Source organism: Odontesthes bonariensis, chromosome 15 (genome assembly GCF_027942865.1).
Source record: "Odontesthes bonariensis isolate fOdoBon6 chromosome 15, fOdoBon6.hap1, whole genome shotgun sequence".
Lineage (NCBI taxonomy): Eukaryota > Metazoa > Chordata > Actinopteri > Atheriniformes > Atherinopsidae > Odontesthes > Odontesthes bonariensis.
In genome coordinates this window covers 18,938,071-18,963,777 of record NC_134520.1, presented here as the reverse complement: position 1 = coordinate 18,963,777, position 25,707 = coordinate 18,938,071, and the positions used below count along the sequence as shown (strand labels likewise).

The window sequence follows — 25,707 nt, the reverse complement described above, 5'->3', positions numbered from 1 at the left end:
CCACATATTCTCTGAAAAGCCTTCAGGTGATCCAAAATGCTGCAGCCAGAGTTCTGATGAGAACTAACAGGAGAGATCATATTTCTCCAGTTTTAGTTTCTCTTCATTGGCTCCCTGTTAAATTCAGAATAGAATTTAAGATTCTTCTCCTTACATATAAAGCTCTTAATGACCGAGCTCCATCATATCTTAAAGATCTCATTATAAGATATTTTCCAAACAGAGCACTTCGCTCCCAAACTGCAGGTTTACTTGAGGTTCCCAGAGTTTCTAAAAGTAGAATGGGAGGCAGAGCCTTCAGTTATCAGGCCCCTCTCTTGTGGAATAAGCTGCCAGTAAATGTCCGGGAAGCAGACACCCTTTCCACTTTTAAGACCAGGCTTAAAACTTTCCTTTTTGATAAAGCTTATAGTTAGGGATGGCTCAGGTGATCCTGAAACATCCCATAGTTAAGCTGCTACAGGCTTAGACTGCTGGGGGGCCTCATCTGTCACACCTTTCCTCACTTTACTCTCTTTTTCCCCTGTTTAATTTCTCTAATGATATTATGTACATGTGACATTATTGTGGTCATTAACTTGTGTTTCCCTGTTCCAACAGGTATCCTTTGAATGGTGTTACAGTGGATTTTCCCCCCTCTTTTCTGTCTTCTCAAACCCCAGCTGGCGGAGGCGGATGGCCACCCTTCCTGGTTCTGGTTCTGCCAGAGGTTTCTTCCTGTTAAAAGGGAGTCGTTCCTTTCCACAGTCGCCTCAGGCACGCTCAGGACGGGAGATTGGACTGAAGACAAGTTTCGGTGCAATCTGTTAGCTAGGAAATTGTTTTTGAATTGGCTCTATATGAATGAATTGGAGCGTGTGTGGTTGTTTGTCTCGTTTGTCTCTGTGTGGCCCTGTGATGGACTGGCGGCCTGTCCAGGGTGTACCCTGCCTCTCGCCCATTGACTGCTGGGATAAGCTCCAGCCCCCCCGCGACCCGACCGACGGATTCAGCGGTGTAGAAAATGGATGGATGGATGGATGAATGAATTGGATTATTTTGAAAATAATTATGATTACAATTAATTGAATTTCAATTGGCTTGAATTGGACTATACTATTTAAGTGCCTTGAGATGACATTTTTTGTAATTGGCGCTATATAAATAAAACTGAATTTAATTTAATTTAATTGAAAAATAATCTCAATAAACTACATAAAAGCAAATCAGCAGAACTGCAAAGAGTCAATTAAATTAATTAACTTCCAACCTTACAAGAGACATATTGCCATTGACATTGCCACAGACAATAAAACAATGGTGCGAATTTAGTGTGAATTTATCAGCTGTGACCACCTTCTACTGGTCCAGGCTGCTGATTTTAAAGAATTTTTACAGGGACAGAAAAGAAGGCAGAACTCAACTCCACAGGGCTAGAAAACGTTTATTTCTCTCAGTACCAAAATCTCACAAAGTTCTAAGATGACCTGGAATGAGAGGTGAACGACAACTCTTTGGAACAAAGTTGAGTAACTGACCATCTAACCCTTTTGGAAAAAAGGAAAGGCTACTGCAGCAGAGCAAACAAAGACAAACGTGCCTTTCAAGCTGAAAGAAACTGTATATCGAACTTAAAAACTAGTTCGCTCAAAGTAGTGTGAAATAAGTTTGAGACATGAATAGCTGAATATAAGCAATTCTGGCAGAGGTATGACACTAAGGTCTGTGTGGAAATAGAAAAAAAAGTAACACCTTTCAGCACTTTTGGAAAATTAAATTTCTTAGTAAAAGTCAAAGTACCATCAGCTGATGGATGAGCACGGTGCCCTCAAACAAAAAAAATGAAGCAGGGGATTAAAAACCTGAAATGTTAACTCCAGGAACAGACCTCGACAAATGCTGAGGTCCACCACACAGAAACTGCATCATTCATGGATGTGCTTAAAGACAAGCAGGTCGGACTTTATATACACAAGATCTCTTCAAAAAGGTTAACCTTTTAAAGGAGAGCTTTTCCTCATGTCTGGAAATCAACCCTTACTTCCTCTTCTGTTCCACAGCCTCAGCACTAGTGAAAGAAACGGAAGGACGAACAGGAGTAGAAGTCAACCTCTAACTTAAGACTCCAACATTAAAACAAAAGCAGTGCTGCAGAGGTGGAATAACTGGGTTGCTCTAGGAAAAAAGTTTGGTGGTTGTCCTTTGTAAAATGCCAGCTCAGCTTTCACTTTCATTGTATATTGAATTCAAAGCTATTAAGACTGGGCTTGAAACATCAATTGAGTTACAAAGAGTAAATGCCATACATGACTAGGGGCCTCAGCCAGGTGTGTGTCTTGTGTGCACATTTATGTGTATGACTGTGCTAACTTGTACCTCCAGGGTTTATAGACAGAAGCCACAGGACTCATAAAAACAAGATAAGTGTTGTGTCAATAGTCCAAACTGAGGTCATTAATCTAAGCAGAACAAGAGTCCAGGCTTTTCTGCTTTAACCACTGCAGCGGTAGATGAAATTCCCTATCCATTAACCTACGGAGTGGCCATGCCATTAACAGAGGGGGGTTAGAGAAGTAATATTATAGCCAGCAGACCGACTCCATTGATGGGACCATAGCTTAAAATTCATCATCAGCCATGAGACTGAGTACGACTTGTGCAGAACTGCAACTTTGCACACTATTTATATACAGTGCATTAGAGCTCCTCTTCTCAAATTTAAAGGCAACGCCCAGCCTTTAAAATGTAGGGTAATTATAGCACTTCCTGCAGTACATCAATGTACAAAAAAAAAACATATACTGTAGTACATATCATTTAGGTACTCAGTATAAAATGGGCATGATTAGTAGTTCATAGTTACTGAATAGTACATGCACAAAATATGTTTTCAGTCCCACAGGTCCATTGTTCGATGCAAGTATATGCAAAAATATTACATCATTCATGCTTTTCAGGGTAAGTACACCTAGTCGGTTCGGTGTGAATAAACCAAGGTGTGTGCTGTGTAAAAACGTCTCTCCTGGCCTCCGTGGCATTCTCACAACAGCAGCTGCAGCCTCTCGATAAGAGTCACACTAAACAGCTTCACTTTGAGGACAAAATAAACTGAAATGTAAGCAGAAACACACTGACACAAGCCGGCACACACACAAACACGTTGTCATATTTCTGTTATGTCGCAATCATTCAGTGGCCAGCAGATTAGCAGAAATGAAACAAAGCATTTTCCTGTGTGAAAACACATTTTGCATCGTCTCTTGAAAATCCTCGGTCAGGCAGAGCTGACACTACTGAATGCATTTTACAATCAGCACAGTCCAGTATTATGTCTAAAGTCAAAGTGATAGTGCGGGTAGACTCGGTGTATCTAAAGCGAATTGACAGATGAATAACTGAGGGAGGATCAGCTGGGTGACAAAGGGACTGGGTGAGATCTTGGGGGGAAAAAAGCAAATAACAGGTATAAAAGAATAAACAGAACACATGGAATCAAATTAAAGCAAAGAAATATTATAAGTGTTAAAACACATAAAAATTGAATGTTTAAATATATTTTTTACAACAACACAAACCCTCTCACATTCCTAAGAGCAAATGTATGAGAGTCACAGCTTTACTTGGGCTGTTGCCTCCTCACTAATGTAGCATACCTCTGATATAACAATATTGTGTTTGGATAGTCCAACACTGTAACCTTGACGAAACTGCAGGTCAATATTTAGTGCGGTGAGCACTGTAAGTAATGTTTAGTTGTACAAAGAGGCTAAAATTCTACACCATTACGACAGTTTTGTAACCACTGACTTTCTGCTTTACAGAATAAAATCTCATTTGGTACTAAGCTCAGCCTCACATCTGGACTATCAACATAAACCAAGGCCAAAGTGCATACTGTAGAAAGTCCCATTCATTTTTAATTCACTTTTGAAGGCCATCTTTCCTCTTTGAGTTTCTGATTCCATTTTTGCATTGTAATTTTATAACCCGAACTCATGAATGAGCCATCATGATGACCAATCTACCTTTGACATCCTGGCAGGGAGGAAGGAATCCAATACTTTATGTTATTAGATTAGGAGCAATTTCCTGACTCAATATGATTAGGAGCGCATTGACCTTGGGGTAGTAGAGTGTCATATCATTAACATGATTTACATGAACAGGAAGTATGGTGTTTTGTTTGTTCTTTTTAAAAAACAAATGTTTTTGACAAAGCTATGCAAGAAAAGCTAACTACTTGGTAACTGGCAATATTTAAGCATATTTGGTTACAAAGTGTTAGCCCTGGAAAAAGCAGAGGATAATTTTATCGGTTACGTTATTACGTCCGATGTTATACGTAAGATGATTCCACATCTACAATCTTCAAATAAAGAGTTGATTGTGATCGTGACGTAATCAGAAAGTATTTGAGCTAACACGCATTTGAGTTTGAGTTCAGTATTTGGATAGAAACACAACTATTCAGATTAAACCTTCCTCAAACAACATCCCAATAAACCCCTGCAGCAAAAAGTACATTTCTTTCCATTTATTTATTTTGCGTGCAAAAAAAGAACCTCTGAAGACCTGACCTGCTTCTTGTTAACTTGAGTTGTCCACACAAACGTGAGCCAACACATGACACACAACTCTTAAATTAGCAGCGTAGACCAGACAAAACATCCTTCAGTTCTAATAACACAAATGAGAATGGAAAGGCACACAAGCCATCTAAAGTCTGATTTGCAGCTCTATTCTCACAGGGAGTTTTGTAACAGTTTAAGAATTGTGATGGCTTAGTTAAGTGGGCTCCTTGAGTTTATCCAGTAGCACTGTAGGTAATTTCATCCAAAGATTGAATGTGAATGAAAAATTTCAGATTACGTGTTTGTGTTTTCACATCTAAGAAGTTTAGATTTGTATTAAACAAATTCAGTTCTGATCGCCTGGTTGGTGCCGTCATTCTCAATTATTTTTTGTCATGACTGTGAAGGTTAAATCTATATTCTGGTTTGGTGGTTACAGCCACGTCCCAGAAGAAAACGTGTAATAGATTAGTTTGTCCATATGTCCAAATAGTAGCAATGTCACAATAAAGGCCCATAACTATTGAGATGGTAACATGTTTCATTGCCTGTCATTTTGTATGAATAAGTACTCAGGTAATGTGATGCACACCTGGAAGCTTACATTTATTAATATTTAAGCCTAACCATGTGTTTCTTTTTGCCAAACCCAAACCAACTGACAGCAAAATCTTAAATTGGGAGATTGGGTCGGATGGCACTCAAACTTGGTTTGAGTCTGTGATGTAACCCCACTGTCCACACTCTTTTTTCTCTTAATAAGCATTGAAAACATCAAATAGTTGTGTAATGCAAAACCTAACCAGGTTACAATTTACAAAGAAAGGAGTCTTGAAAAATGCAGTCATTTCACTCATTTTGAGCATGTGTAACAGTTTCATGTGATAAAAAATGTTGGCATGTTGTTATCTTGAAACTGAGCCAGTGTAGCAACTTTGAGCCTGTATTCTCAAACTGCAAAGGTTGCGGTGTGTAACAACATAGATATAAAACATTCTGATGTGAGACTGTGTTGGTGGTCAACAGAACGTTTGGCTTGGCAGCCTCAGAAACACTTTACCTGGACTATAAAGATAGGACAGATAAAAATCAAACTGTTACTACATAGGTCATTAGGGGGATTCTTTTTGTTCATGATTGAGAGATCTTACCTGTAGCTCTAACACGAAGGTCTGCGCAGGACGGTGATTTGGAGAATTGTTATATCCCTTTTAAAGAACCAACCCAGCAATCAAACGGCTTTTGAGTTATTACTGAATCTGAACATTTGATTTGTTTGACTTTTGTCTATTTAAAGCATGCGCCCAGTAAATCTAATGTATTTGTGAGTTTACAAGACACGACTCAGCTGCTTTTCATTGGTGGCGTTATGCAGGTGTAAATATTTACCAGATCTCTAGAATCTCTCGAAAAATCTCTAGAAGACTCACCTCTTTTGAGAAAACCTCCTCTGCTAACACCTCTAAGATACCTAATCGACATTCGCCTTGCAACTCTTTGCCTGTTCTATTTGTTTCCGGACTTTGGCATGAAAATGCAACAAGGGGCACAGGCGCAAGGTGAGAAACCCTCAGTGTTTTTGGATATTCAATGTGCCAACTAAGGTAAAGAAAGCACAATTAGTTTTCTTACTCGGATAAAAAAAACAAAAAACAAAAAAGAAGAATATATACTCATGGATATTATTTTGCAATGATGAATTTTCTGTTATTTGCATCTGTTATTTTCTGTTATCCTGTTAAATCTCATTTTAGTCCCTGTATCAAATGTGCTAAGTGTTCTCAAGGGGTATTAGCATGCTTTCTCCAGACAGCGTTATAATTCAGCCAACCACCCTGGCCCGTAGTTTAACATGTTCTAGATTAATTGTGTTTGGTCCTGAAAGTCTCAGGAACAATATCACAAAGGTTCAAGTGACTCCAGCCTCTTTCTTTGGTGCCATGGTAACTAGGGCAGAGAAAGTTCAGTGCAGCTTGATGTCCCCACAAATAAGTACAGACATTTTGGTACAGATACAGAAGTGAGCGTCTCTCCCTCCAAAACAGGGCTTTTAACATTTAAAAAAGCATAACTAGAATTCTTTTAGAGGATTCAACACAACTTTTACAACACAACAAATGCAACAATTAAACTCAATACCCATATGATTCATTATCATTAAACCCTAACAAGAAATCTACAACAATCCTCTTACAAATGTCTTCTGTTAATAGCAGGGGAACAATAAGCTGCTCTCTGCTCAATTGAACTGCATATTAATGGGGTGATTATGAGGCCTAATTATGAAATGGCACTTGTTAAGAAGCAATGCGGTTTGCCTGAGGATGAAATGCAAAACAGACACAAACGGTTATGACTGCTTAAATGCAGTTGAGGAGCAACTCTCTGTAATGATACAGCTGGTCAGGAGGCCATTTCTTCAAAGGTCAGGAACACACCGTCAGTCGCAAACATGATGTAAAAATGGCATCTCGGTCAAAAGAAATTTCATTGGTTATTATCAACACTTATCATGAATATACAAATCACATGTTGAGAGGGATATGAAATATGCATAACACCTGAGGTCTGCATATTGTAACAGGCATGGTGAATAGTGAAAAATGATTAACACTAACAGTCCTGACATGGTGATTTTAAAATCAATGATAAAAAGCTTAAATTAATGAGTATGTCAGTGTGACAGAGGGTGTGAGCTAACACACAGTGGTGTTGCATATCAGTGTCTAAACTCCCTACTTATTTCTAATATATCACACATTTTTAAAATGCTGTCATACTAACCTTTTGTTCAACCATATATTTGTTTTGATGCTCTTAGGGCAGCCTGTGAGTGCCAGGACAGTTTCTGAAGTTTCATTACTGTCAGGAGGGAAATTTGCAATATTTCCAATCTTGCACATAGTTAATAATTCAGCATTTAATATAAAACAGACAGCCTGTCCAGGGGGGAACAACAGTTGTGAATTATTGATCTCACTCTCTCCTCTGGTCTCTGGATTATATGATGCAAAGTAAATAAAAGGAGAGATTAAAACTCGAGCCATAATCTGCTCCCCTGCTTTCCCCTGACTTCAAATGTATCAAACTTAAATTACTGTACTACCAGTTTTTCTTACACCAATGGAAAGCAGTTAGAATGTGAAGTGAATCCAAAATCATTGACCAAGCAAATGAAAGATCTTCAAACAGACCCATGTTTTTTCTGTTTTCAGTTCTTTTTATTTTCACACAACCTTTATGTTAGTAATTGTAACATTTGGGAATGGAAGCTCCCCCAGGCTTCCTCTCCTCCAATTACCACCAAAGTCACCTCTCTTTTTTTCATCCATGCTTCCTCTTTCATTTCATCTCTCCACAGCCTCTCTGTCTCCAAGTGTGTCTCTTCATTCTGCCCATGGGCAGAACTACGATAAAATACAGTGACATCGAACCACAGAGAAGGCAAATATATGTCCCTTTTATGACCCACTATTCAACATGGAATCCTCCTGACACCCAAGGGCCAGTCTCGATCTAATGTATAAACTGAATAAACCAACAACTGCTGGAGAAACTTTCCTATCGAGTACAGTTTGTAAATAGAGCTTTCAGACGCCTGTCATTGTGTTGATAATCAGCAGAGAGTCAATACAGCAATATAGAAGAGAACAGACACTGATATGAGCTTCATGTGACTGGTGCATCATTATGCTTTCATGCCACTGAGCCAGTCTGAACCAGGTTCTGGTCGTCTCTCCAGAGAGACGACGCAGCGTACTAGCCCAGCGAAGGACACTGCGTCTTCAACACCCTACGGTGCTCACCCACTAACACATATAGTAAAAACTCACCCGCATACAGCTACCATGTATCACTGGACCATACAATTGAACAAATATAAGCCAAGAACACATTTAAATAATAGAAATAAAATGCTGATATATTTATATGTCTGTATACTGTATTTCATACATTCAAGTTTTTGTCCAGAAGTTCAGGTTCTCTAATGTTCCCAGAAGATTTACAAAAAGAGAGATAAGCGTGGGCGATGTGTAATGATCTAATTGGTTGTCCTCTAATTGTGGCACTAGAAAAAACAGAAATACATCAGCATATGGCCTTGTTGTCATCACCTATAGTTCACAATCACGCCCACACACACTGTGAGCATGCAGCTCCTTCTGTGTGTGTTTGTATCTCTGCAAGCGTGTGAAACCCTCAAAGTCAGTTGTATGAGTGTGGTAGAGAGCAGAGAGAGGGTGAGAAGATGAAGACATCAAGACAAGGTCACAGTCACACGCCTATTCTTCTCTCTGTCTATCCATCATCACCTCCCTGCTTTGCATTGTTTTCTATCTCTCAATCAGACAGTCTCTAAATGCTGAACACATGCCATGTGAGTGCAGTTTTTCCAAGCAAAGCATTTGACAAAAAAACATGAATTTTCATTTATTAAACTAAACCTTGCTGATCTGTTGGCTGGCAGCCAGAGCTGTCGATAAGGTTTCTCATCAAAGACTGATTAAATAACAGAGTTTAAATTATGATTTAGGAGTCCTGTTAGAACTAAAAATATTCTGAAACCCAGACAGATAATCAACAGTGCCAGATCTCATTATTTCCACATGTCTACCATGCATGAAATTTCTGAGATCACTGCTGTTGTTTCATGTATATGATCCCCAGTTGTGTACATAGTAAAGAGATAATCTATGCATTCAGTTTATTTAACCTTTACAGGACTGTGTTCTCACTGAGAAAAAAGAAGCTGATTCCAAGAAACATATAATTTGTTCATCATGAGGATTTGCATTAAGTCTCTCTGCATCCTTTAAGATGTAGAGATTACAGGCTGTTCCGGTCTCAGATCTTCATCTGAGTGGCAGGTTGTTCATGAAGCCAGAACAGATGTGCACACATACGTCCACGTAAAGAGACCGCGAGGCACAGTCATTGAGTACAGGACTCATAAGCCTTAAAAGTGATCGTAACTAGATTTAAGAGGTGATGGGCTTCATGTTTGACCTTGACTCCTCTGAGCACCTGTTTTTCATTCCTGTCCCATCCTTTCATCATTAGTTGTCATACTTGCACCCCTGTCAAATCCACCTCTGCTCAATTTACTCCCTAAATCTAAAAATATCTTCTAATGGAGATATATCCTCGTCTGAACTTTTCTCTTTTTAGCACTACATGATCCCTCTTTCCCTAAACAAACCCACACCTTTCCCTCTCTCCCCCTCTCCTTCCTATCCTTTTTCTCTCCTCCTTCATTCATGCGAGATCTAATACACTGATGAATAATGGATGGATAGATAGAAGACTTTCATCTACCAGGGTTCCTTTTCTCTCACAGTCTTTCTCTTGCGGGATGGCCATAGTGCTAATGCAGGGCAACATGCATTGGAGATGAGCCCAGAGACCTCCCACTCTGTCTGTTTGCCTGTCTGCTGCCTGAAGGATCTCTCTCACACACAGTTTCTATAATTTCCTTTTCCACATTGGTCACTGACGATCCCATTTGCCACTTTTTTCCTGAATCATTCCATGTCCTTTACTGTTTTTTAATCATAACAGCAAACAAAAAAGTAGAGAGTTTTCCTCTTTCTTCATTCCACTCTTCATCCACTTATCCTTGATCATTTTCATTACTCATTACCTCACTTCGATTAGTCCCTGACCTTGGGATAGCAATCCTACATCTGTATTGACCCTGATTCAACTGCTTCCCTCCCCACTAATACCCTCAGAAACCTCATTAAAGGATCAATCTATAAATTCCAAAACCATGTCCCCCCTACATGTTTTTATGACATTCACTCTGAAAGCTAAACCTGTATGAGTGAAACAAAATGTATATCTGATGAGGGGCACAACTGCTGAAAAACTCCCCTGTTAAAATACTTTAAAGATCTTAAAAACATTTCTGGTTATTCTGAACGTCTCACGATACTAGGTGTATGCAGCTGGAAAAATTACAAACAAGGATTAAACAAGGAACTCCCCTTAAGTTTCTATCATATTTACTCAGGCAGCACCGAGATTATGGACTAAATAAGGAAACAACCCCCCACAAAAACCCAGCAATTAGTGCTTGGAAGTGAGCATGAGCAGCAGCTTGTCAAAGAGCCCATCAATAATGTAGGCGGGTGGGAGACCCTGGCTGCCATAGTGCGGTCCTGCTGAACCCCCAGCCTGTCTACCTGGCTGTCCACATGTCCATCTGTCTCTCTTCCATTCCATTGCTTCTACCACTCTGCCTGACCCCCTGCCATCCTTCAGGATTTGTCTCTGTCGCCACACAGAGGGATGTCTGTTGTGTCTGATATGCATGCATCTCAGAGCTGCTGTGACAAGAAGACTGAAAATGTGTATGTATTCATTTATTTATAAACCGTAGAGTCCTGAAGGGCCCTTTGCCTATTTAGCTGCACTGTACAGTTTTTCAATTTGGTATGCAAGTTTTTCTAATCATTTTGGAAAAGTTTAAGTGATCCCAATGCCATCCATCTCTTCTTATAATCCCAGAATGACTTAATTACATTAACTATGTGTTGCAGGATTTTTGATTTCTTTGTGAGCCTGCAGTGTAAGGCTGGACTCTTCCTCATGCTGCAGGATAAATCTGTGACCAATTTGTGTCAGATCTTTCTAAAGGTATTGCATGATGCCTGGAAATTTAAACCTTAAAACGCCTCAAACTTATACAAAGCATTACATTCTTTTTATTTGACATATTTCAAATTAATCCAAAATAAACCATTCTCAAAAATGCTTGAAATAATGATTTACACAGGGGACAAGAGAAGTCTCCAGCAGTGAACAAGAACAGTAATAACAGCTGCTGTTCAAACATATACGCAAGCAGAATGACAATCAGCTCTGTAGGCTAGCAGCTTTTCAGCCAACCTCTCATCATGGCTGTTGACAACAGCAGACAAAATGGCGGGCGCGAAAGCCGCATGGACAACAATGCAATCAGAACACTCCTTCACTACAAGGTGACGTTGAGATAATTTGTGGCTCTGATCCATCATGCTGCTTTGATTATGCAGATTAGGAACACAAAATTAAAACAAAATATTCATTAGAGAGTGATTGGCGATAAGATGAAGCCATGATCACAGCGAAAGGTTTCTGGGTTCAAGCCTGCTGGTTGAGTGCTCCCGCCTCCTCCCACACTACAAAGACAAGAATGTTAGTTCATTTATTGACAGAGTGTGTATGGTTCCAAGTATCTCTGTTTGACCCCCTTTTTGCCTAATTATGGTTGAGAGTCCTTCCCTATGTGATCCTGAACAGGATAAAGCATGCAGAGGTTGAGCTGATGGAGCAAAGCTGAGGAAGAGCAGCAAAGTTCAGTTTTGATGTCACGTTTGTTGGTCTGTTGGCAAAGCTATAAAAATTCAAATGGACGTGGACAACATTATTCATGGGAGACAATAGAACAAAAGTGTGCATGATGGAGTGCAGAAGGCTTTGTTGGTACAGGTGCCCACAATGGAACATTGAACATCTGGTTTTGAGGCTGGCAGACTGAATCAGTAATTCAGTCAATCCATTCATACTTCCATTAGTCTATATGAAGGGCTGATTTTTTTGTGATCTGTTATTTCATTCTTTTTTTCCCTATGTAACACATAAACTGTCTGTCTGGCTGGCAAGCCAGAGATACAAGATCATTTAAAATTTCTGTGTAACATTAAAGTCTGTATGTTCAATTTCCTCATGTCACAGATGAAAACCTGCATGTAAACAAGCACACATAATGTATGCCTGATACCTGTGCTGATACCCAAGTATTAAATAATTCACAATAAGCAAAGAAAAAACAAGCTTTCTCAATGTACACAGACATAGCATTTCTTTAAATTTGATACATAATGCTGTAACTTTGTTAGTTGTGATATGAATGGCTCTTTGACGGTTAGTGAAAAAACTCATTATGAGATAAAGGACTGATTTAAACATGATTTGGGGAAAAAAAAATACGTTTTTTTTTTTATTTATAGAGTAGGTTTAGTAGGTCAAGATGTGTTTAATAAAAGCAAACAACCTGGCCCAACACAATCAAGCAGACTAGAGCTAGAAATGTGAGGCTACATAAAGTTTTCAATTCCAATTACATTTATAGCTGATCAAAAAGAAAAAAAGTAACCCGTACAAAGAAGCACTGCAAGAATCACATTTTCACACCACTGCTTTTATACCATTTCTTATCAGGCTGCAGAAAACATGAAAGGTGGGCTCTAATGGCCGACAGCACAGGCACAGGACAGTACTGACAATATAGTGAACATTGCTGAGGAGGGAACATCACTATATTAAAGTAGACTGAACTGTAACATACGAAAGAAATCCAGACAGTGTAGTTGGTCGGTATTACAGTCATCTCTGTAATCAAGAACCTGCGGTTCAAAAGAAATAGACTTCCCCTCCTTTCCTGAGCTAGAAGTCAATAATGTGCCTTGTCCTCCTCAGACCTTATCTGTGTTTATGATACAGCAAGGAGGCCCCGGCTCACTCTCACTACCATATTCCCACAGCTACCCCCCAACCCATTCTTGCACAGATACCATCACAGTAATAGATTCGTAATTGACAGGGTAGTGGAAGGACACACTGAATGAATGAAACACGATATGAATGACTTTCTGGATTATGAAAAATATTTCATTATATAAATCTGGGCATATAGAGTATGTGCATATTACTGGAAACAGTATGACATACACTAACAAAACCCAGATTCCTGTTAAAGCTGCGTTTATTATCTGGGGTCATTGTTTTTACATCCCTGTAATAATCAGCAGGCTAATTGAATTAGACTGTGACATAACTCATTCTAATGACTGGAACAGGGGGAACCAGCTGTTCTTTGCTGTTTTCCACTGGCTCACCACATTACATGAACAGCCATGTTTTAATCATACTTATGCATGGCCCAGTGAGGACCGGCGTGAACATTGACAAAGGACGAGGGGTGAAAGGTCATGTGGAGGGCCTCAGCCACCTTCCTATGCATGTGTAGTGATGTCTGTTTGCAATACAATCTCTTAATTACTGTGAATATATCGTATTTAAATGAAATGATTGAGTGTTGTTCTGAAATAAGTAAATTTTCTGTGACACATTCCCACATAGGCTCTTTGCTGTGGATGTGATGACCGTGTAATCTGTTTAAACTAAAGTCAAACAAGCACATCATCCCAGAAAACAGAATGAGAGGCATTTCAACATTTATGGGGAGATCAAACTTTAAACGTTACGAATATATCCCCTTTTATTTGTCATTTGTAGTCACAGTCTTACAATCTAACAACAACAGAGAGGTGCGGATAAAGGCTTTGAGATGCTGCCGGTTTAGTATTCATCCTATCTACTACACATCTCTATCAGGTGCAGCAGGGTGGCCAGTGAGGAAACAGAGTGGGTGAGCAAGTAGTTATAATTCAGTAAACTGTCTCCCTGAGGCAAAGGATACATCTTCTGAATACCAAAATGTTGCTTTTTGTAAAGACTGAGGCAGGAGAAAAGAGAGAGAAAAGAACACCCCTGATTTGAATCTTCATAGCTGGTCTTTCACACAAAGATCATATTAGTTGGTAATGCTTTTTGGCACAGCACTGTGTATTAAGTGTTTAAAAGCTGCAATCAATGAGTTTTATTGAAGATTAATGAATAATTAATTAAGCCATTACTAAAAACTTTTGGTTTCCCAGCTTGTGTTAATTCCTACTCCAGTATGATAGTGGAAGTGCTAGGAATGTGATGAAATGATGAAGCTCTGCTGGCGGCGTGTGATAGCTTAACACTTTAAAAAGCTCTCAAATGTTTCTTCTTTAATTTGCACCTCCCTGTATATCTCAATGTACACATGTTTAATGTGAGGAGGTTCTCTTTTCCATTACACTAATCTCTACTCTGTATTCTGAGACCACCCTGTCATTCCATTAACAAATAAATGATTGTATAAACGGGGGTTTAATGGTTACAAAATCAAGCAGAAGCAGGGATACTATTGTTCATAGTCGTACCTCCGCCACTTGCTGTGTGGAGGACCTTTTCTACAAAGGTTAGGAATAATGACAAATAACTAATAATGCAGTCTACTTCTATTTCCAATATCATTTTGCTTCAGTTTAAAACTAATCAGGTTTGGTGGTTTGGGTTCAGCAGATGTGAAAAGAAACTGCTGCAGTAAACTTGGATTTTATAACCCCTGCTGATCTTGTTTGTCTTATGAGAAGTCAACAAATCAAGCCACAAGAGAAGCTCAATAACGCTATTTGTCTGTGCTGCTGTTTTTATTACAGCCTCCTTCTCTTCCAGTAAAACCGACACAACAGACAACTGTCTGATACATCAAACAGAATCTTGATGTCTAACACAAGCTGGGTACATTTTCTCCATCATGTTTCATGAGTAAATGTGCATCTTATGCCACCACACATCTAACGGCTGGTGTTACTAGTCACATTACAGCAGATAAGGATTTTAAAGCCTATCATGACAAAATGAAATACACTGAATCTTAATACAATAACCCAAATCCCCTTCATTGAATGCAGCTTGCATGTTAATGCATCACTAAAAATCATCCAGTAGTAAAGCATAAAGCAAAAACACTGACAGAACCTATTCAATAACTTATATCGGTTTACTTTAGTAAGGTTTTGGACAGTAGGACTGTTGCTCATATAGGATAATCATTGCTACTTTTAAGCAAAATATGTGAATACTTTTTCCACCACTGAACACAAAACAGAACACAGTATCACTGCTGACACTGATTTCTATGCACACGGATACTGTGCAAAAGTGTGATACGACGACAAATCAATTTGATTGAGTGGGAAGCTTTGAAATGTTACAGTGATACCAGATGAATGGCAGAGGATGATTTTCAACTGATTGATTGATTACATCTCTTTTCATAGCACATAGTCTCCTATTTTGCAACAAGCTGACAGAGACGGAGCAATGACCTATGAGTACAGCTCAGACCTCAGACAGGAAATAATCTATCATCATCGTCTGTTCATCTGAACAGAGCTTGCCCAACAGCCACTGGAGACACTTCTCAAAGGAAAGACAGTTTATATCTTACTAAACAACAAGTGTGTTCTATAAAAGTACGAGATAAACTATTAGGGGAAGGGGAGGGCATAAGCTCTTATGTGCTAATAATAATAATAATAATAGTACAGATAAATCACATTTCACAGAGAAATTTGCATCACACATCCTAAGAGTCACACTGACTGCAGTCAAAAATGGAGTCAACAAATTCATTCTGAGCCGACTCTTAGAAGCTTTCACGCAAAACAGCTCTGTTATGAGGGTGTGTTGCATCTTTATTGGTCATAGAGAGAGTCATATCATACTGCCATCCACATCAAGTCCACTCAGCTGGAACTGAGCTCCGGGAGCTGCAGTCTGAGGGGCCTGTTGCACAATATTGAAAGATCTCTCACGATACAGGCACTTGTTTGGGCACAAGCACACACAATCAGAAAAAAAACAGACATGCAAGCATGGTTACTTTTGTGCACCCATATATAGGTCAAGTCCTATTTTTTCTTGGATACCATGACACACTCTCACAGTCAGGGAGGTGGTGCATGTCACAGCAACGAAAAGTTCCCCTCAACCCTGCAACTAAAGAAACCTGTTACCCTCCACAAATGGCTATCTGAAATGAAAACAAATGGTTTGAATTCTTTCCTTCATTACACAGCTCTTGCAGTCTAATGCCAGAGTAATTATAGCCAGTGGCCGTTTTTATCTCTGCTGTGTTCATAGAAACCATCAGCACTGAATTGAATTTTAGTCCTCTTATGTCATGGTGGCTAGCACTTCACTGCTCTAACAACTGATGTTGTTTTAATATTCATACTTGAAATAACTTTGTACAAAATATAAACTGGACAGAGGTCAAATCCCAATGCATGCAAAACTGCTACTCGACACCCCTTGTAGTTTTAACTGTGACTTTAAGCAAGTTACCACAAATCGTAAAGGGTAATGATATCGAAATTGGCTTTGGTGTTGTTGAGACAGAAACTGTGGAGAGAGTTAACAAGTCAGCAATGATTTCTACCTATTTTTAGCAGATGAAGGGTTGTTATTCTGGGGATGCCCAAACACGGGGCACAGGGCACATAAGTGTGTCTGAGGGTGGTTCTGTCAGTCTGTTTGTCTGGGTTTGTTAACTCCAACAGTGTGTTTCCTTACCTTCAATGGATGGAGCTTGGTCCTGGGCAGCATACAGCATGTCCTTGAACGCCTGGTGATGAAATGAGAGAAAGAAAAAAAATCACAGTCTGCAAATTCTGATCCAACAAACACAAAAGACCAGACGAAGCAAGAGACTCACTTTTGCATGGATAGCCATGTTCTCAGGGACATCTGATTTTGCAAATAGAGAAATTTATACATGCATTGAGTAAAACTGGGGCGATCCGGATGACCAGTTGAATACTTCTGTCTAAACTGGATCTCTTTACATCTTATCTGAATTCATATTTAAGTATGAAAATGGTTTAAAAGTAAAAACATTAAAGAATACTAAGTACTAGAAACTAAATATTTACTCTATATATTTAAATTACACACGTCATCAACTGTACGTTTCTAATTTCTAGACGTCTTCCAGAGGAGCTGCTTATGAGAGCGTAAATGTCTGCAACATTTGCTCCAGACTTCTTGCTCAGTTTAGCCAGCCAACTCCCTGGGAAGCAGTCCAAAATATAATCAAGTGAGACAATGTATGAATAAAGCAGGTAAACACTCTTTAATCACTCTTCGATAGGATGAATTTGTTCAATTACTATTATTAAAGACAATAAGAAAAAGAAAAAGAAAACAGTCATCATTTTGAATAAGTAGGGAATCAAATCCATCTTGCCCTGTGTGGTGTAAATAAAACATGATGAAGTCTGTAATATACTCTTTGCTTCTTGTCCTCTGTGGGCTCTACCCACGCACTGCTCTGTCCTGTGATGCTGCAACTTCACATTATTAATCCTTCCAATTAAAAGAGAAAATTATGGATTAAGAAGCAGACTGACAAACTGAGAGATACAACATGGTGATGGCTGCAGTGTTAATACTGAGGTGTTTATCTGCAATATGAGATCTTTATAATGGCTTTAAAAAAATAGTTGAAATTCTCTGCCCTTTATAACACCCAACTGATACGTGTGTATGTAGAGTCCAAACGGACTGTGTGTAATCATAGCTTGTGCAGTCAGTGAAATATCACAAGCTGAACGTGCTCCTATCTGTGTTCAGGTCCTTATTGTACCCGTTTGTTGTGCAATAAGGTAGTGAAGCAGCACTGTGGGGAGTCCAGTGTGTGGGTGTAGACCACTCAGAGAGAAAGTGCATTAGTATCAGCTTGGTGATACTTGATACAAAGCTCCTGTGTAAATCACATACAATAGAGCCTTCTCCAAGAGGCAAACATTTGTTATATAAGTTCTCTGGGGTTTTTTTCTGATAAAGTTCACATGGGACTAGGAGCACTTGAGTCTTCCAATACCTGGCTACTAACTAATAGCCTTCAGTCAACTAATAGGTTGGAGATATAAATTCAGATTTAAATAGACGGGGGGGGGGGGGGGGGGTTTGCTGCATTGCCATGGTGATGGCTGGGACAGGAGAGAGGGGCAATGTGGCTCTTTAGGGAACTGATTTAAACCTACAGAGTTGATAGTTATCTTTTGTGAACCTGTAGCTGAGCAAAGCCAAACGTGGCCCTCAGTTTGGATGATCATCCATGTATGTGATGATAGTGCACACTCAAGTTAAACTGAAATTACCCTGCAGAGTGCCCGGCTCAATGACTGTTTTCTTTAGAACTAAATCCTTAAAATACCACTTCGTGTTGAGTGGCCTCTAATCAACATAACTTTGTGCTACGTGGTCAGATCAAATCATGTGCAAGAGGAGATGGCACATTGTCCGTTATTAGTGTGAAACAGAGATAGATCACTTGAATCTGCAGCTCTGTGTCTAAGTGGATCCCAACATGAAGAGGAGTAGAGAGGATAGGAGAGGTTAGGCTGAAAGAAGGGGAGGAGGGTTGCAGAGGGCAGGTCTGGTAAGGGACCAGATGTCCTCCCAGTGGGGGAGGAACGATGAGGTGAGGATGGAAGGGAGGAGGGAGGTATAGAAAGGGAGCTCTCAGCAGTTACCATGCCATGCCTGTTGTATACATAACATTCATATGTAGCATATTGCTGATGCATCATACTCTTGTTGCACAAAATACACATTATGTTGGTAGTTTTGTACATTAAATGTACAGTTCCCCGTTAATCATTAAAACATCTAGACAACTGCTTACTCAGATTAATTAACAAACAGAGAAGCTAACAGTACTTGACCTTTGAACAAACAAAAATTAGTTACTAAAATCACTCCCATGTTAACTTTAAGACAACGCATGAATTTGACACTTAGAATTGAAAATGTGAGTCTCCACATGCACTCTCATCCTTCACATAGCTTAAGCGAGATGTTAGACTGAAGAGGTAAATGCACAAGTGGCCTTGTTCTCCCTCCCACTCACAAACACACACACCTCAATCTCTATTTCTTGTTTCCTTTCTTCTTACCTGTAATGTTCAACACAGTCATATACGCCACACACTGACTGTCTGCATACATTGTACATGCTGCCTGCAGAAAATGTAAGTAGCTGACAGAAAAATCCAAAAGTTGTTACTCAGATTTATAGAATAGTTCTGTAACTATTACATTTACAGTCAATTAATCCTCATATCAATCTACATCTGCTGCTTTTTGTGGTTAGCCTGTGAAGATGCAGGAAACACACACCTCCATGTAAAACAACTGTTTAGCATAAAGGTCTATAACTATAATCCCACAGGATAAAGCGCACACCTAATTATTCGATCACTCAATCGCCTCGTCAATGCCTCCAGATTCAAATGAGGTGTCTCGCTAAGCAGAACCTGCATTTGCTGGAACGGGCACCCTCTCATCTGCATAGAAACTGCCAGACCAATCTAAATAGAGGGCACACAGTTTTCCACACAATAGGATGCTCTAAAAATGGAAGACTGAAAACTGGGCAGTATGTTCCTTGATACAACTACCGCACAAATTGAAGAAGGCCACTTCAAACCACATTCAATTTGGATGAGGGCAGCTGTAATATTGTACATGTCAAATATACATTTGCTGTGCAAGTCTCACTGCCTCCTGCATGGATTATTGGTAAAATGACCGATGCGGTTAGCATCATAAGCATGTAATTTAGTATTTGCTACTGAATTAAAATACAGCAATTACAGCATGTCGGCTGCATGGGAATACATGAATATATGGAGGGCTGTATAAATGTTTGATTAATGCATATATAAAATATTTTACTTTGCTTTATTCAGAATGACATTCTTGTATGTTTATTACCTCACTGAAGAAGACTCACTTTATCTAGTTACTTTATGTTGGTCTGATGTACAGACTATCAGGCAGCACCGCATTCTCAAATAAGATGCCCATAATTGATAGACATGAGCCGTCTACCTGCCCCTCCTACTCTGGACTTCGTGGTGTTTAGGTTAGACAAAGACTGAAGGTTCGTGCAGTTGCGCACACACACACATACACACATCCGTGTCCAACACCTTATGTATAATTCAGATTTGAGATAGAATGCAAAGTGTATGGACAGGAGAACAACTCTCTGAAAATGTCTTTGAAGATGCTGGGATTGATGGCAAAACATTTTGACATACTGACTTTGACTCCGTGAACTACACATCTGTAATTGATATATGATCGACAGCCATCGGTTAACATTGACCACAGTATTTCTGGGGCACATACAGTCTTGATAAAGCCTATTAATTATCCTTAACCCAATTAACACCGCTTTATCTGTATGTATATAAATGACGGGCATATCTAGTACAAAAAGCTATAAAACTATCAATCCAAATTCTAAACGCTTCAGAATAACAAACTCAAATACAACTGACAGAGAAAATCTATCATCATCCATCTCAGGTCAGTGAGTGCGGTGTCGTCGACTGGAGGTGTAAAATGGCTGGTATGGCCATGCATCTGTCCCTGGGCTCAGTGTGCTATAGTGTGTACATATAAAAGACACCAAAAAGCCTATTTGTGTACATTAATAACCATTTCAAACAAAGAAGCTTAAGAAATAACCTCTATTCCCTCTGTGCTTGCTAAAGATCTCCTTAAAATCTTTTCCACTTCAATTGTGATGATTGGGGGTGCTTTCATTATATTACTATGACAACATATCATTCATATAAAGAGAGATTCCAATGCCTGCTGTAGCAAATTTTCAACTGAGTGTTGATATCTAGAGCATGTTTCCAAAAAAAAACAAAAAAAACAAGTGCAGTGGGTTTTTGTTGGGTCTGGGGTGAAGGTTGCAGAGAACAGGGTCTTTGTCTATAATTCATAGAGCCAAATGGAACTGAGTAGCGCATCTGCACTAAAGCTCTCTGTGCAGAGCCACCTGAGGTGGGATGTGAAAGCAAAATACTCCTAAAGTACTGCACACCACCCAACAAAGAACATGTGTACAAACAAAGATCAACCACTAAATCTAAAGACATCCCAAACCTGACAGTACGGGCATGTGTGACATGAAGTCTTGAAGGAGGAAAAATGGACAAAATGTCAATAACCACTACATGATATTCTAGAAATTTTATGTGTGCAGCTGTTTGAAAAAAATAAAAATAAAAATTAGAAATGTAGAAAATGTTGGGACAAATTATATTTGATATGCCCGTGTGTTTTGTCAAAGACAAAAAAGAAAAAAATATGTTTATATTACGACCGCAGAATATTATATATTTATAGATATATATGTATTCCCCCTCTGGTATGTACACAACCTGAATAACATGATTATGAGACTAAAGTGGAAATTCAACACACAGAAAAATATAAATATATGTTAAAAGCAAATGACATTGAAGACAAGTATGTTTGATTTGTGACGAAAATGTGAAAAAGTAAAACACGCACTACATCTTAATAATGAATTATTGATAGTGCTCGGAAAAATGTTCATATTATGTCCTTATGAATTGGTAAAATGTCCTCGGCTCATTTTTCCAATATGTAAGGAATTTCTGCAAACACCAGTTAAAAACACTGAATGCTCCCTTTGGCTCTTAACAACCGCAGTCAATCCCCCTTCATAAACAATAGGGCATCCCTTATCTTTCCAGTCGTTTATTGCTCTCAAGAGAAGGCTATGTTTAAACTGAAAATACATATTCTAAACATCGTATTAAGTCTAGCCGTAAGTACAGTTGTTAATGACTATTATCTTTCAGTTCCTCAGACACCTGAAATTAGGATCAATTTTCGCATGTGTCCACATCCACCTGGCATTTCTTTTAAATAAGATTTAAGATAAATTCCACTTTACCTCATATTGTAGATACTGTTTCCTCCACTCTGGGGTGATATGGGACGACAGATGCTCCGCGAATTTCATTTTGCCGGAACAAGTGTCCCTTAAAAAGCTGTTAAATCCGAAAGCGGCTGTCCCTTCTCCGTCGATGCGACTTTTGTTCTGTCAGGGGAACTTGCTGCCTCAACATGCGGTGCGTCAGCCCGGCACTCTCCGCTCCTTTTCACTCCACTTCTGGCTCGTCCCGCACAGTGCACTCCGAGCAGGTTGCGTCCCACATACTATTTCATGGAAGGGATGGCAGTGGCAGTTGCTTCTCTTAAACAGGTGGTCGGACGGCAAAATAGGAGAGTAGCTCAGTGACTTTGCTCGGTCCCTCCCTGGGCAGTTCTGGGGACATTGCGGTCCGCCATGCAATGAACCACACTGACGTGGTTGCGTCAGCAGAGCGCGCAGTGGCACCGGGCGCTGTTGGGACCTCCTGAAAACTGTTGGCAGTGCATCCAGATACCCGCACCTTATTTTTGCTTTCTCACAGTTCTTTATCACCAATATCGCTGTCTGAGGAGCTTTTTGTTGTGCGTCTGCAAATAAAGACGGAAAGAGAGTTGCACTCCTCTGTAGATACCACATAGTACCACATTTCAAACCTCTGTGAAAGTACTGTCAGCCAAATGCATTCAAATAATCAAAATAGCCCCATGCACCGGGATGGATTCTGTCAGTGTCGGATTATTAGGCTATAACCGATCCATTAAGTATTTAGTTGGGATTAAGATATTGTAGCTAAAATCACTCCAGCAAAGATGATTTCACTCAATTTATATTGACAGGTTGATCATTTAATTGTAAAACAACTCATTTAACTTTATATCATGTATTAAACAATATGTCGAGTAATAAGTGTAATCTGCTGTTTGGCAACTGGTACAGCTTTCAGATAAATGTAGAAAAAGAAGAAGTACACTTCTCTTTCAAATATTATCCTCTGAATAAGAATTGTATATAAGTACTGTACATTAGTAAGCTTACTTAAAAAGATGCTTACTAGGATTCAAAACCATATTAAGACAGATTTATTTTAAATCATGCCCAACCCTCTGTCTTCGTTCTGCCTTTGTTCTGCTAATGATAGACAGTCTTATTATGAATAAACAGACAATGTGCTTAGTCCAGACTGATCTGTAAGTGGGACAACAAACTGGATTCTTCATGTGAGTCATTGTTCATGGCTTTTGGTCTGAATAACAAAGTTTCCCAAGAACACAATAATAGGCTATCGCTACTTATGTCTTCTTTTCAAATGTAGTCATTATGCTGCCCATATACTCCAAAGTTCCATAGATGTATGGCATATGCCATTAGCAATGCTGCAATGAAGGTGAAATCAGACACGTTTCAATGCAATTTATAGACTGGTCTGATCAAACTTATGGTCAACTATGATTCCATTACTGAATCCATTTTTGTTTAATTTGCAGAACCTTGTGAGCAAAAACATACAATTGAAACCAGGCTTATGCTAGCAGCATGTTTTCCTTTTGACTGGGTTGGAAGTAGCTAATTATATGCAAAGAAGATCATTTTATATGAGCGCAAAAAGGAGGCTAACTGTGCATGATCAGCTGAGATCACATGTTAAAAAATGTGTTGTGATTTTAATAATATTATCAAGAATTACCTGATTACATATTTGAAATGTAGCGACAGAAACTTAAGAGAAGCAATACTGGACACAGGCTGAAGAATAAACACTCACCAAGGGCAAAATGTGGGTCAATTTGGGTCAAATAAATGAGGATCATAAGCACAGTAACTGCCAAATAATTTGACATTACTCAATGTGAGGTAAAAAAAAACAACAACATCTTTTAGCTGTTCAAATTTCTTATTTCACATGTGAAGCAGATGAGACAAAGCCTTATTTTTTTTACCCTCGTAAGTACACCTGTAGCTAAATATTTATCCCTGAATGTTTTGGTCAAAGTGATAGATGTTATAAAGATCTAAAAAATTTAAAAGAGCCCCGTTTGTGTAAGATAAGAGTCCCTCATGTCTTATTTGCTTGAAAGCAGCAAAAACTTGCACATAAGTCACCACCCCACTTGTAGAATACATAAAAACCTCTATGCACTAGCGCTGTATTTATAAGGAATTTTATTTGACAAACTGAACAAGATCTATATGCAAACGATGTAAAAAATTCAATTTTTCATTGTAGAAATCAAAATTTGGTAGTTTATTTTTGGTGGTGTGTCCATTCTTTTTTTTCTTTCCTTTTCTTTCTCTTAGAAGTACCAATGTTTTAATTCTAAGGAATTCAAAATAAATCCTATCAGATTGCCTTTTTGCGATCCAATTCCAACTAACCGTGTCGTTGTTTTTGAGCAATTGAGCAAACTTTTAAAGTAATCTGATCAAACCCTGACGGGGGCAGGTGCTCAGCGCCCCTTTCTGCAACAAAATATATCATCCTTGTGTCAATAGTAGCCTCTGCTGGACAGACTGAAGTAACGCGTTATACCGCTATGTTGTGCGAAAAGCGTCATTCCAAGTGCCAACACCACAAAACTTTCACAAACTTTAGTTGCATTTCTATTTTAAAAATGCGATTTTTTTTCATTTAAATCTGATCACTGTATCTAGTTGATGACACTCATGGAAGCAAAATTAATTCAGCAAATGACGTGTCATACAAACGAGGCAGTTCATGCCCAAAACAAGTTCCCCTGTGTTCTTGAGTGCACACAAAATGTAACTTTATAGCAATTTTACATGGTAAATCAAAAACAATTTACATTTCAAGACATTTAAAAATCATCAAAATCTCTTTTTCAATACAAAGTATCAGTAAGTTGACTCCAAGTTAATTTAGCTGAGAACTACTGAACGTTAAATCTTAAAAACAAACCAACAAAAAGACGCTTTCGCGTTCATCAAAACAACAAAAGCTATTTTTTTTTCTTTTAATGTTGATAATGTAACTTTAAAAGACACATGCTTTTGTATAGTGACAATATGATTTTAGATTTTTTTTCTCATTTATTTTTCCGAAGGGATTATTGAGCCTTACCAGCGACACGCGGCACAGCCTCTCACAGAAGTGGAACCGCCGGAACTATTCTTGCTGGGAATAAGCGAGGCCGGCGATTTTACTCGACAGTACCAGAGATGGACCAACGGTAGAAATAAATCCGACTGTCGCGGAATCTCAGAGAAAACGGATTAAAAACGCGGAAATATCTTTTTAACATTTATATTTCACAGCTACTCTACGCTCGCTTTAACGTTTCTCACGCGGATCTACGGTTCTCGTCGTCCGGGGCGGCACATTAAGACAATAACAATGGCTTCTGGTTCACCGTCGTCCTCTCCGGACACTGCGACGGGCTCGGGTACGGATCCAGCCCGGCCCGACACTGGGGAACCTCTCGGAGGAGCGGGCTCGGACTCGGACTCAGACTTGGGTTTAGATAAATTTGACTGCAGCGCCATGGAGATGGGGGACCGACTGGAGGGAGATGAGCTGGAGCGGGAGTTTGAGTCTGCAGCTGACCGTGTCAAAGATTTGATTCAGACGGCCAGCAGGGACCAGCTGCTCTATCTGTACGCCCGCTACAAACAGGTGAGTGTGGGATTAAATGACACAATGGACGTCTCGGTCGGATTTAAGCACTGGAACCATGTGGCTTCAGATTAGATGTCAACCACATACTTTGGATCTTCAACATTGACTGT

The 25,707-nt window shown here is 39.2% G+C and overlaps 2 protein-coding genes across 2 annotated transcripts in view; one reads left to right on the top strand and one right to left on the bottom strand.

The window, feature by feature from the left end:
- Window positions 1–22,412, bottom strand: part of xpr1a (xenotropic and polytropic retrovirus receptor 1a) — a 66,319-nt gene extending 43,907 nt beyond the window's left edge. Inside the window, exons 1-2 of the mRNA XM_075485354.1 lie at window positions 21,985–22,412; window positions 16,770–16,821 (exon numbers count right to left, since the gene is read on the bottom strand). Of these exons, the coding sequence (XP_075341469.1) occupies window positions 16,770–16,821; window positions 21,985–22,053 (121 nt within the window). The 5' untranslated portion in view covers window positions 22,054–22,412. The remainder of the gene's footprint in view (window positions 1–16,769; window positions 16,822–21,984) is intronic.
- A 2,697-nt stretch (window positions 22,413–25,109) lies between these two features.
- acbd6 (acyl-CoA binding domain containing 6) overlaps window positions 25,110–25,707 on the top strand; it is a 30,393-nt gene continuing 29,795 nt past the window's right edge. Inside the window, exon 1 of the mRNA XM_075485348.1 lies at window positions 25,110–25,594. Coding sequence (XP_075341463.1) covers window positions 25,316–25,594 — 279 coding nt within the window. The 5' untranslated portion in view covers window positions 25,110–25,315. The remainder of the gene's footprint in view (window positions 25,595–25,707) is intronic.